General features: G+C 41.7%; 1 protein-coding gene and 1 non-coding gene across 2 annotated transcripts; both read right to left on the bottom strand.

Annotated features, from left to right (window-relative positions):
* Positions 1 to 2,410: 2,410 nt before the first annotated feature.
* On the bottom strand, positions 2,411 to 13,280 carry EIF4G2 (eukaryotic translation initiation factor 4 gamma 2). Its single transcript, XM_071808597.1, has 23 exons — positions 13,155 to 13,280; positions 12,624 to 12,916; positions 11,853 to 11,963; positions 11,631 to 11,696; positions 11,126 to 11,251; positions 10,451 to 10,553; positions 9,800 to 9,931; positions 9,645 to 9,711; positions 9,406 to 9,557; positions 8,859 to 8,969; positions 8,325 to 8,408; positions 8,143 to 8,241; positions 7,745 to 7,886; positions 7,493 to 7,653; positions 6,948 to 7,061; positions 6,041 to 6,166; positions 5,692 to 5,796; positions 5,393 to 5,608; positions 4,866 to 5,124; positions 4,448 to 4,652; positions 3,785 to 3,996; positions 3,534 to 3,655; positions 2,411 to 3,235 (listed from the first exon to the last, which is right to left on the bottom strand). Exons 1-23 carry the CDS (start codon positions 13,278 to 13,280, stop codon positions 3,170 to 3,172), a joined length of 3,198 nt encoding a protein of 1,065 aa, XP_071664698.1. The 3' UTR covers positions 2,411 to 3,169.
* On the bottom strand, positions 6,750 to 6,906 carry LOC136102853 (small nucleolar RNA SNORD97). Its single transcript, XR_010651498.1, has one exon. It is a non-coding gene; the product is annotated as a small nucleolar RNA SNORD97 (small nucleolar RNA).
* Positions 13,281 to 13,667: the final 387 nt, after the last annotated feature.

Raw genomic sequence — 13,667 nt, 5'->3', positions numbered from 1 at the left:
CTCCTCCTGTATTTATATACCTAACATTTAACAAAATTAATAGAAGCCATTATCATTGAAGTTACATTGGTTTAATATTGACTGACTCTGCTATTTAGATGGAGTACATTCTATTTACACTTAAAGTACAATGCAACTCATAGTTAAAAGCCACACAGAAGTTAGACCAACTGAATACCTACCCCTTTTTCCAGATTGACTTAGTCACAGGCACTGCAGTCAAACACTGAAACGCAACAAGTAGCTGAAGATCAAGTTAAGATTATCCCTTTCGTCACCCTTCTGAGGTTTACACTGCAGTTTTAAGAGCCATTTTTATACCAGTTTCAATAAACCAGACCTGTTCATACTAATTACATGTAAATTTTGCAAGCATCTGGTAACAGAATAATTCTACAGTTTAGTAGCATTTTCTGCTGCCTATATTCTGTTCCATTGTTGTCTATGTTTCTTAACACTTTGCTCTTCCCTAACAGAGTTCCTAACTCAGCAACTGGTTACAAACAAGCCAAGCAGCAAAGCCTCCCCACACAAGTATGTAATATTGTAATATTTAGATTTTAGACTGGGCAAGAATACAAGGCTTAGTTATGCTATTAAAACAACCTACAGGTGCCAGCTTAACCTTCTCCAAAACTCTGGTATAAGAGGTTAGTTGCAGGCTCTGGAACTATTTTCCTAAACTTTTGACTGGGAATTGTTTCTACTTGCACTTCCTTCCTACTCTCACCTTTTCCCTCACCTCTACAGTAAATTTAGTTGTAAGCTAATGGACTGGGTTTTTTTTGACTTGTAGTTCCCCCATCTTCAGCTTTGCAGTACAAGGGAATTAAGTGCATCAGTAACCTGCAACTAAGTACACAAAAAGTAGCACTGTTGTGGCATACACCACTAAAGGGATCAGCTCTAACAACAAAGTTTGAACACAAATGCAACTAAAATCAGTGAGAAACACAACCAAAACCATGTTTAATTTCACTACTCTAGATCATCTTACTATACTCAAAGTAAAACTGCAATGCCAAACCAGCAGAATTTAGCATCAGGAACCTTGAAACTGTACTTGTGTTCTTCTATCCCAATAAAGGGTATTTAACTGCAGAACCTTAATGAGAAGCATCTTTATGTGAGAATAGATATGAAGGATAAACCTTCCAGTCCCTATAGATCTAGCATCTACTTCATGTCTGTAGACAAATACAGTTCTTCCAAAACTGAAGATTACTCTTCATCATGACTGGAGCAAGATAACATTAAGACCTCTTCTAGAAGTCCCACCATGTCACTGCTCACCACTGTTACACACTAGTTACATCAGCTACATCAAAAGCAGCGGGCTCCAAGCCTCAAACCCCTTCAGTGTAGTTAGGTGTCTGCCTTTTTCTTTTAGACTAGACTCAACTGAAATATCCTGCTCTCCTGTTTACTGCCAAATATGCCACATTTCTGAAATGTACAGATGGTGTTTTACATGTCATGGAATTTGTTAGCAATCCAAGATAAATGCCCTTTATTAAGGTCATTCAGTTACAGAACCACAGTACACTTTGATTTACTGGGCTACACATTGCACAGCAAGTTAGTGCAGCATCTGAAGAGACCCACTGAATGAAGCCAAGTTTCAAGTCTACAAGAGGCCACCAGCGTATCGGTGGGTCAGAAAGCCAGCTGCAAGCAAAACCAGAGAACGAGACGCACTCCTCTAGTCACAGCACTTCAAAGGTACATAAATACAAACTATCCCTCCCCTGCAAGCAAGCCCTTTTATGATGTCTAGTACTTCCCTCATGCTCCTTTTTAATCTCCCACAATGCAGAAACATAGCCTGAAGCACTTCCAGCACTGGCAAAATCAAGTTTCAGTCAAGGAGACCCTACTGTTTTGCCATTACAAATGCGTCACCTTTTAACCATTTGAGTATCAACAAGGTTAAAAAAATTTCACTAGGTACAAGGTTCTAGAAGTCAGGCATTTTGAGTATTTAATAGATGACATTTCAAGCCTGTACAATGCAACATAATTTAACTTTTGTAAGTGTTTTTTTGCCAATTTGAGAAATAGGCAGCTAGTCAGTGCCACTTGATTAAAAAACATGCATGTGACCTGAGGAGAGCTGAAAGCATTAGAAAGTTAAAAGCACATACTCACTGATCAAGCATACATTGGACCACAAGGCAAACTCCTACCATTTCTTCAGCAGAATTCTTAAATTTTTCCTCTTGTCACAACAAATCTGTAGTGTCTAATTTCATCTGTGACCTTATTTAGAATTCATTTGCATGCCAAGACAATTATTATGAAGAGAATCTGAAGATGGTCCCAGACTAAGTCAACTCCCACTAATGTTTCTTTCCGTAAGTCAACTAGTTGTCAGTCAAAGCTTTTCTACTGGGAGACATTCAAAAACAAGTCAAGTATCACAATGTTTATTGATAGATACAAGTATATAAAATCAGGGCATGAACATGTCTTGATAAATTAAGTAGACTTAATTTCAGTACTATAATAGAGGGACCAATTCAAATTTCTCACCATGTCATGTTTCACACCCACAAAAACCTCTTCCAAAGGGCATTAAACCACCTCTTCAACTGGTCAGTTTTTGTGCAAGTAAACTGTTTGTTTTAAAAAGACTTGTGCACTTGCCCAGGCTCAAGGATATTAAAACCTAGCACATAAAGCCCATAACTAGAGGTAGAAATACAGGCAATATACTATTACGGCAACAACCATCGATTACAGTTAAGGATTCTCCGTAACAACCAAATGGATAATCAAATATTGCAACAACTCAAGTATTACACTGAGCAAAGTGCATTTCTACAGTATTCAGTGTTGCTATTCAGTTTTCTAACTTAAAAACAGCCTATGATAACTGGCAGCAAAGAAGACCCTTGCAACAGACTGCTTCTGCTCGATAACTTATAATGTAATTATTGCATGCTGCTAATACACTGTTATCTAAACATTAAAGATACTCTAAAATATTTTTATTGTAGACTATTAAGACACACTACAAAAACCTTTTGCAGAGGATATCCTACTGACATACTTCTGCTTTAAATATTGTGAAACATTACAGCGGAATGAATTTTCGCAGTGGTTAGGTCAAATGCAGTTACATAATAGCAACAGTATGTTTGCACAATTTAAGGCTTTGGCTGGTTCTTTAGTCAGCTTCTTCTTCAGATTCTTCTTCTTCAGCAGTTTCCAGCCAGGTCAGCCACTGGTTTACCTGTAGTTACATAAAACTCCTTTAAGGCAGCAGAAATTATTTCCCCACTCTGTACTTCTGCAGAACACTGCTTTCCCCCAAACCCTGCCTCCCCAACTCATTTTAAGACTTCCAGCCACACTTAGCACCACATGTAGGTCTCCAGTAAAGAAAAAATATTTAGTTCATCTTGCTTCACTCCTTCCTAGTAGGATACTCCATTAATTTTCTAGATATTAATCACTATTTCAAAGTGGTCTCAAACACTTCAGTGCAGCAGTGATCACAGAACGTAAGTCTCTAAGGTTATCAAGTTTACCTGGAATAAAGCCTTGCCTTTCCCTGGAAACTCTTGAGTAATATCTTCTTTCCATGCCAAGAAGGCTTCTTCTTCAATGATCTCCATGTCATAGAAATGAACAAAGAAGCGCAGTAACATGCCTGTGAAAGTAGATTTAAACTTTGTTAGCTTTATAACCTGAGTAGCTTACTTCACTCTAAGTCACTACAAGCCTGAAAACCATACAAAGACAACAAGTACAATTTTGGGCAAGGTCCTGACGCACATACCTTTTGGAAAGTTATTGTTGTAGCAGTGCACCTGGAGTGCATACAAAGCACTCACTTGCAGATCAACATGGTCATGGAGGAACTTCTGCATTACTGGCTTGAAGGAAAGAAGCAGCTGTTTTTCCTGCTCGAGCTGCTCTTTAGATGGAGCGGATGAAGAATCCGATTCGTCACTGGGTGGGTTTACCTCACTAGAAATATACTGCAAGAAACTGGACCAAAAAAAAAAAAAAAAGTTTGGTTCTGTCAAAGATAGAGCAGCTACCTTCAAGTTCAGTTCACTAGCTGTTACTAGAAGTATCCTCCTGCCTGTATCAGGAGTTGTGTGCACGCACAGTGGATTAGTATTGTGGTTGACGCTGCACCACAAGAATCCTAATTTTGCTTGTTAGGGCTCTGAAACATTTTAGAGAAAGAACACACAGGTCCAGAGTTCCTCCCAAGCAAAAGCAACACTTCACACTGATGCAAGCCTGGAGACTCACTTTCTCTAGTACTAAGAGTGTTTAATACAGGGGAGGTCTGCTCAGAACAATTTATCTCCCTGCATACTGCGTTTTTTTTTTTTTTTTTTGCACAGGCTAGATGTCGGCCTTCACAGAATCAGTGACTTACTGGTATCTTAACAAACCAGGTACAAAAAACATCAAGACAGCATCTCACCTGGTCATCAATATATTCACAAATCCCTTATCTACATGAAGTTTGGGTGAAATGTTATCTTTAATCCACTTGTAGATGGCTTGAGGGGATGGATCCGATTTTATTTGCTTTAGCAGTTCCTTCTCCAGTTTCAGAAGGGGGAACAAGAAGCTAAGCCCCTTCCCTTCTAAGATCTCCAGCATGCGGTCCTTGTTCTGGTCAATTTCTGACAAACAGATAAGAGAGACACACTTAAGCGCTGGTGCCAACCAAAACGTACCGGGTCCAACCACCTTTAAACAAACACCATTCTTAAGACTCATGACAGTTGATTCCATCAAAATAACTCTTATTTACTCTGGTGTAAAGACTAAAGGAAAAAAAAGATCTTGCATACACTAAGGTGAGGTGTCAATAAGAGCTACATGGTAACTCTTACCTGGTAACATTTTCTGCATATTCACTTTGCTTTGTTGGAACAATTCCGTTAGCCATTCACGATCTTGTAACTTAGCTAACTGCTGAAGGCAAAGCAGGAAGAGAGGGAAATGGGTGCCACTTTCCAGTGGTTGAGCCAGTTCAGAAATGCTCACCAGTTCTGAAATAATGGCACGGGCTGCAAACTGTGCTAAGTAGGATTTCACCAATGGGATGTCCACCTCCAGTTTGGGGCACTGGTCCAAAACATTTAGAAATGCCTACGAAACAGTAAACACAGAAGTTGAACTACTGAAGTAGTTTTGTTCTTGTGCACAGTAATACTCTTACTAGGTAGAAGCCTTAAGTTTCTCTTTTGCACTTAATCACTCACCAAGAGGTTCTCCATTTCCAGTTCTTGAAATTCCACACCCACACTTCCTCATCACTTATACCCATCACCAGTTTATACATTTTTACCTCCTCAGATCAACAGAACTTAGAAAACAGCCAAGCAACGAGGACTGTGATCCTATTAGATTGCAGTACCTGCATGAAGTTGTCACTTGTGGCTATTCCCTCCTGCTTGAGCAAGCTGATCAAAGTACTTGCTTTCTCTTTGTCTTCATCTGATCTATCTAGAGACTGAAGGATTACTTTGCTCAACATCTCGGGAATGAAGTGTTTTGGAGCTCTCATTTCTCTCACAGTATTAACAGCATCATTAGCATTTCCATTGTTCAGATATTCAGTCACAACAGCTTCCTAGAGAGAAAATAAATGGTTAAACATTTGTTTTTAAGAGCGCACACAAGGCTTCAAGAAGCAGTATTACATATTCAACTTACAGTTTGCTTAAGTAGCTCTTCTTTAGAAGGAGGTGGCTTCTTTGTGGTCTTTGCAGGCTTTTCTTGTATAAGTGGTGGATTTGTTTTAAGACCAAGTTGAGGAGGCTGAAAAAGACAGTATCCAGGATTTGTTTCTTTGCAGTACCATCTACACACACTTACATCAAGTTTAAGAACACTATGTACAAAGGCAGCTGGAAGTCAAATCAGGTTCAGATATTCTTTTTCTATATCCTGCTCTCTGCAATGAACAACTTCTCTCTGCCTTGACATATTAGAAATTGACCTAAATTCAGTATGCATAAACACTTAAATAGAGCAAACAATGAACCATAGTTTCTATATTTACCTGTCCCAAAGGTGGTGTCTGAGTGCGTGGTGGTTGAGCACTGGGTGGAATCATAGTTATCTGGGGCTGAAGCTTTGGCACTTGGTTTTTATTCATTAGAAAAGACTGAGCAGGTCTCAGGCTAATCTGTAAACAGATAAGTCAGAAAAAAAACCCCTCAAACTGTTTCAAGATTCTGACCAAGAACAGACAGGCATGGACTCATGCAACTGATCCCACTGAAACATGACTTTTGTTAACACTCAAATATACATTAAGCCACATGTGCTGAAATTTCCCCAAAAGCACAACTCAATGAATCACAGCTTGCTACAAGTTGTTATTTAGTTCCATTGGTATCAAGATCTGGAATTGCTCCTTTTAGATGCAGTATGTTAGAGACCCAAGAATATAATTTGCATGTTTGCTGATGTATTTTACAGCCAAGATAAAACTCTATCAATTGCTCAGAAATCAGGATACAAGTCTGGTTAACACTCAAAATAACAATGCAGTTTACTCTGCAATTGACATTTTGCCTATTAGCCAGTTCTTAAAAAAAAAAAAAAAAAAAAGCCTGGTCCAGCACTTCAGGGTTTCTAAAGTTTCTAAAGTTCAGGATTTTCTCAAGTTTTAGTTAAATGTACTGTTATCAGTATGATGCATGGGAACTGATGTCAGAGTAGTGTTCTTGGGGAGGTGTGGGGGAAGGAAGGGACACCCCAAGAAATTGCCCTCATATCTCAGTCTTGCTCATAGGACGCTGGATACCCTGAGGGAAGTGAGGGGGGTAAGGTCAAAGTGGAAGGGACAAAGGAGGAGGAGGAGGAGGAAGAGTTCCAGCATTAGTCCTCATAATAACGCGTCTTGCTATAATCATTGGGCAATATTTCGAATAGGCTTTAAGTAATGTAGGCATGTAATGTACCTCATCTGCATTAAGCTGTCCTTTCTTAGAAAACCGAGGTGGCATATCCTTCGACTGTCCTTGTTGCTGGGATAAGAGTCCCTGATTCTGGTTATGGTAGAGCTGGCTTTGCCCCTATTTCAGAAAGGGAGATATAGAGAAAGAAGTGCAGATGATGGAGTGGTGTACATCATATGGTAAGTAGTTACCAGAGGGACCAGAGGAACACAGATTCTATTTGCCAGGAAGGGAGAAAGAAGGAGCAGGGGTGGCGGGAGAGTAGCATCTATCCCTAAAAACAGGGCTATCTTTTAAATAACACACACCATTCTGACCCACCAAAGCCACATGCACCTTTTTTGCAGTTAAAAAAAAGTGTATTCCTTGCATCTCTTGCACAATTTAAAAGGTGGTTTAGGATTTTTGTATCAGCTGAGCATCAGTTCTTATCAGAATCAAATCTGAAGAAGTGTTGAAACATAAGCAGACTATAATCCATAACATACGCATCTGCAGAAGAGCTTATAAACATGCTGAAGTCACCTTGTGAACATCATCTTCCTTACCTGACTTTTCAGAAAAGATTTGCCTAGGTCTCCAAACTGGGCTTGCGCAGAAGGCATGAGGTGACCCCCATGGCCATTGAAAAGTTGGTTTGAACGATGACGTCCCATGGTGGGTGAAAATCTATCCTGAATAACCCCTGGACCAGTACCAATTCCGCTACCTGTATTGTTAAGGAGAAAAAATACAATTTTAGTTCTTGTTCAATACAATCCAGCTACAGTCATCACATCAGCCCTGCAATTTCAGCATACCTGGCATTTGTCCAAACATATCAGCAAGCCCTCCGAGTGGGTCCCTGTCAAGTTTCATCCTGGGTGGCATAAAGGGTCCCTCCAGAAAGAAGTCGCTTCTCATCCCTTGAGACATAGGAGCAGGAATAAACACTCCCAGATCCTTTAGAACAGGAATTGTAATTTTGGTCAGTTTGGAGTAACAGTCCCTGCAAAAGTCAAGTTCTGAAAAAGTCAACTTCTTAGCCCAGAACTATACAAGTCCATCTGATTTCAACCCTTAACCCCTTACTGGCATATTCCTCTGTGAGAACCACTCATAAGCACAAAGCATATATCTTTTATGACATGGAGTCAACAGCATAAGGCTTCAACACCTGAGCAAAAGCCCAGCACAAGACTTAAGTCTTAACACTTACTTTTACTGCATCTTGACGGATTTGATTGATAGTCTTTGGTCCATTGTCAAGAAAAGCTTTGCGAGGAACCCAGTTGTGTTCTCTCAACTCCACAGTATCCTTGGAACATAATGAATTATTAAGAAAGGATTCAAGACAACTTCACAAGAAAAAGGAAGTAGTAAGCTATTTCATCATCATACCTGCAGCAGGAAACGAATCCTTGCTGGCAATTCCTTACTTGACATCAAGGAGCGCATACGGGCAAAGTACTGATCCATTAAGGACTGGGGGGAACAAAAAGGATATTATAAGTAAAGGCTAATTCTATCAGTGTCTTGACCATTTTCAGGAAAGGTAACCACATTAAAGACATTTAAAATCAAATAACAGAACAGACTTCCCTTTCCTGCCATCTCAATCTCCCACATAGCAGTAGAGCTTAAGGAAAGCTAATACATCATGACTTCTTTTCAAATAGCATTTAGAGAAACAAGACTCTTGCTTTTATGACTTCCTAACTGCATTCTGGAAAGAGATTTAAAATCATTTCAAAGACTGACTCCTTTTACTACAAAGAGATCTGGTGCAGGAGCAATAGCTGGCACTTGGCTCTCTGAAGGTCACACCTCAGCTTTGTACTTATAAATAGAGCACTGAATACAAAACGTTCACGCAGTTGAAGTCTTAGCCATGGAATTTAACTAGTTCAACGACTGCAGTGGATATACACATACCTTGGCTTTCGCATGGTCTAATCTAGGTCCCACTGTCCTCATTATCTGACAGAGGCACTCCAAATCCTCCCCCATATCTTTGAGTTGGACTCTCTTCTTCTTTTCCAAAAGCTGAAACAGCAAAGAGGAATCAGGTACTTCAACATACTAAGTGACTATTTCTAGAAGTGTCAACTTTGTACACAGGGACATGCAAAAACATTTAATCTTGTTCTGAAGACAAATGGACTTGAAAATTAGTTTAAGAATCGCTCATTGAAGTACTTATTACTCATAAGTCGATGTACTTTGAAGTACATGTAGTACTTTTGTCTAGGCCAAACTACATCTTCACTTGGAGAAAACTCCCATGGCTTTGAACAAAATCAGTTTTACTTTTTAATCACACCAAAAGACTGTTTATTTCAAACAGCAGGGGGCAGATAGTTGACATGAAACATTTTTGTGCTATTTCATGCTTCAAGATTCCCAGAACACCATAAATATTTACACTTTAACTTCAGAAGTCCCATTTTTCTCTTAGCCCACATCCCATCTGAATACTCACTGTTTTGATGCACTTATGAAGGATAGATTCATGAATAAGATCAAGCTTGCCAAGTTCTCCAATGAATTTGATGTTCCCCAGCATCTTGATCTTGGCAATGGCTCTCTGTTCCTCCTCCTCAGGGAGGAGGGGACCATCATGCTTATCATAGACTGGAAAACAAAGAAGCCTGTTTAATATGGCTGTGGAGAAGAAAAAAATAAATAAAATTCATTATTAAAAATGACTTTAAAGCTTACTATCAACATTTCTGGTTCGGTTTTCAAATTCATCTTGAAGTTTAGATATTAGGAGGCGTCTGAATGTCTAAGAAAGAAAACAAAACAGTTAAGCTAATCAGTGGAACTATGCACACTAGCAAAATCTATCATTCCAGACTGGGAAAGGCACTCACTGTGCTTTGCTTCTGTCCTGGATGACTCTCTGCTGATGGGCCATCAAAGTTGGGTGCATCTTCTGCCAGTCGCAGACATAGTTGAGCATACAGTGAGCTATACTTGGGCTCTTCAAGGGCTTTGTCTACGATCTAAATGAAAGTAGGATGCAAACATTATCAGAAAAGCAAACTGCAAGGCACATAATGGGATATTACCATTTTGTGTAATCTAAAACATGTAACTATTTTTGCTATTTCAAACATTTAGAAATAATGTTTAACACTAGCGGCAATGCTGAAACAAAGGAAAAAAGCTACTGTTAAGCTACCAAAGAATTTCTATAACCCCTAGCCAACAAATGGGACAAATCTAAACCCATCATACAAAACACTGAAGTTAGTGTTGCCAGATTAACAAAGCAACATGATAATTAAACCAGTTTACTAAGATACCACCCATGGTAGCTCTTCAAGACTTTTAGATTTGTCAGAAGAGGAAAAAGAGGGGGCCAGAGAAGTAGGATTGCTGATGTATAACCCTAACGGTATTTCTGTATGTTCAGACTATCTACCACCCCATTAGCCACATTACTTCCGTGTTCCATCAAAACCAGCCAACCTCTTTAGCATGCAAGAAACCCATAGTTTAAAGAAATGCAGTCAACTTACCAGCAGTATGACCCCTTTTAGGATGAGCTTAGATTCTACACCCACATTGAGGAGCTCAAGGCATAGCTTGTCAAACTTTTCAGGAGTAAGCTTATTTAGTATGCTAGAAAGAAAATACGAAAAGTCCAGATTACAGATCTTGTAAGCATGCTAAAAGTGACTTCAGACCCAAGTTCACCTTTAAGTCTATTAAAGAAAAATCGAGAAGCACAACTTTCCATTCAATCATTTTTCCAAATGTGAAGTACTGAAAAGACTAATTCTCTCACAAGAATTACTTCAAGTGTTTGCTGCTGTTGACCTACCAGTTTCTGCCTCATCCCCTCCAAAGGGCACCACAACCCCAAGCACCCCTCTCAATCTCAAGACCCACATGTCTTGCTTTCCTCCAGCCCATTTATTTAAGTTATATAGAATCATACAATAGTCTGGATTGGAAAGAACCTTCAAGGGTCATCTAGTCCAACCCCCCTGCAACGAGCAGGGACATCTTCAACTAGATCAGATGGGTCAGAGCCCCATCCAGCCTGGCCTTGAAGGCTTCCAGGGACAGGGCATCTACCACCTCTCTGGGTAACCTGGGCCAGTATTTTAACATCCTCATTGTAAAAAATTTCCTCCTCATGTCCAGTTTGAAGAAAACAAGAAAAAAAAAAAATCTTAGAAAGAACTTACCCTCTTACTTTCCTGAAGATTGCATCATGTCGTTCTTTGTCATTTGCGGAGTCGTCATCTCGTCTAGTGCTTCGTGAAGGAATCCATTTCTGAGCGTTTTGCCCTGGGGTTTTCCCCAGGAACTCGCTGTGATTGTTAAACAGAAACGAACAACTTCAAGAACTGACCTTTTAACCTTTCAGTATTGCCTTACTTAAGTTAATTCTGCTACCAGCTCTCCTAAGAGCATGCACTTCCCCCTACCAACCCCACAACATCTGCTGCACAGTGTTTGTGCAACAAAAATGTAAAAAAGACACTCAAGAAAACCCTTCCTCTAAACTTTTAAAGCGAAATACATGAAAAAGTCTCTGCACCTCATGTCACTATATCATCACACATACTTTCAACAGATTGTATGCTATCTTGCCACAAACTGGAGAACATTAACACGTCATCAACTCAGTAGGTATCCCTTGTTGTCTGCCTTCAAAATCATGCCAAATTGAAGAGTAAGATGACATACCTGTTGCTGGCAGTCTTGGGATAGTGCTGAGGTGCACCCCTACCACCTCCTCCGCCTGAAGAAGCACTGTTAAAAACAACCATGTAATCTTGTGTAAGTTCAAAATCCAAATGCTTTTAATTACATGTCAGCTTTGGTATAAACACAAGGCAAATTTAAATCCTCCTCAAAGGACAGTTTCCACTGCCAAGTGTATATCAAAAGAACAAAAAGCATCAGTACCTGAAACGAGAAGCACCCCCTTCTGCAATCGCACTCTCCACTTTGGCGGCTTGACAACGAAGAATCTTCAAAAGAATAAAATTAAATTGACGGGGTGGGGAAAAACAAAACCTAGAAAGACAAATCAAGCGTTCATATTACGACTGTTTTACTAGTAGCCACAATATCTAACTTACAACAAAAGTACAAACGAGGAAAGCATACACCCAAACATTAAACTTCATAAAAAGCAAGAAAACCTCTTATCTGTGCAATACTTGGGAAACCCACAGAAAGGCCAATTTCATCATCATAGTGATGTCTTCCAGTGGGGCGAGAAGAGAAATAAAGGAACCACAGACTGGGAACCTAAGAGCCTCAAAATTACTCTGCCTCCTCCAAAAGCCTTTTTTTTCCTAGTATTACAGCACGACTAGATGATTCCTTTACTGATATGCTTCACAAACCATGATTAATTACGGCAAGACAAAGCAGTCGAATTTTAAAGTGCAAAGTATCAGATCACAAAACGCACACTTAACGCAGTAAAAGCGATGTGTTCTGCATCCAAGTCCAAATGGCCAATTAAGCTACTAAATAATGAGCAGAAAAAAAAAAAGACACCGCCTCTCCCACCCTCAAATTTTAGCTTTTAAGACAGCAGTAGGAAAAAGATAAAAAAGCAAAACCAAAATAATTGGACTGCTCATATTAGCAGAAAGCTAATCACTGGGACAGAAACGCCTGGGCAACACATAAAAAAACCCCAGAGGCATTTTAAGACTCCATTACAGATCCGCTCCGAGACGTTTAGGGTTGTGAGCACACAGCCACTTCCTCGGCGAGCCCGTCCGAGAGCCGCCCCCGAGAACGCCGCTCTCCGCGTCGCGGCCGTTACCGCCGCTCCCCCCGGCCTCCGCCGCACCGGCCGCTGCCCGCGGCGCGGGCACGAGGAACGGCTCCCAACATGGCGGCCGCCGAACAAAAGGCTGCGGAGCGGGAGGGGCGCCCCCCGCAGGAGGCAGGCGCGGCCCTGCCGCATGGAGCTGGCGGCTCCGGGAGAACGGACCCGCCTCCCCTTCCCCCTACCGGGCGCCGCCCGTTTCCAGGCTCTGGCGCCGCCGAGAACCCGGCCAGCTCTTTGTTCTCCGCGAGGGAGGCGAGAAGGCCCCGTTTCTTCGCCGCCGGCGGAAAACGGCGCCCGCCACTCGCAGCACCCTCCCCACTCCGCCCGGGGAGAAGGGGGAAGCGGTCGGTATCCCGCTGCACCGCCACCCCCGCACAACCAGCGCCTTCGCTTCACTCGCCACCCTGAATCAATACGGGCGAGGCGAGGCCGCTGCCGACACACCCGGCTTCTCGGTATTCCGCTCTCCCACGACAAGAGTAAACGAACAGGGGAAAAAATATCGTCTCGTCACTGTTGTTTGAGAACAACTTCACCCCCATCACCTCCCAACAATGCGGATCCTTAACCGCAGCCCGCTACGTGTACCGAGGCTGCTCCTCCCAAGGACAAACCGCCCGGAGCCCCCAGAGAGACGGATCCGGCAGCCCTGGAAAAGCTACGAACCGACACTACCCGCCCCCATCTCCCTCGCTGCAGACATGCGGCTCTAACCTCGAGCGCTTCTGCTCAGCTTCCCCTCCGCGCCTGGCGGGGGCTGCCGAGCTCCTCTACCCCTTTACTTAGCGCCCACGGTAATCCGAGAGCAGGCAGCAGGAGCGGTCACCGACCCGAGCCGCCATTTTGTGCGGAAGAAAGCGAGAAGAAGCTGACGAGAAAATGGCGGCCACTTCGGGCAGCCGCCATTTTAAGCGGCGGCTGCAGCAGTA

Source organism: Patagioenas fasciata, chromosome 5, assembly GCF_037038585.1.
Source record: "Patagioenas fasciata isolate bPatFas1 chromosome 5, bPatFas1.hap1, whole genome shotgun sequence".
Lineage (NCBI taxonomy): Eukaryota > Metazoa > Chordata > Aves > Columbiformes > Columbidae > Patagioenas > Patagioenas fasciata.
This window is presented reverse-complemented; position numbering and strand designations above follow the sequence as displayed.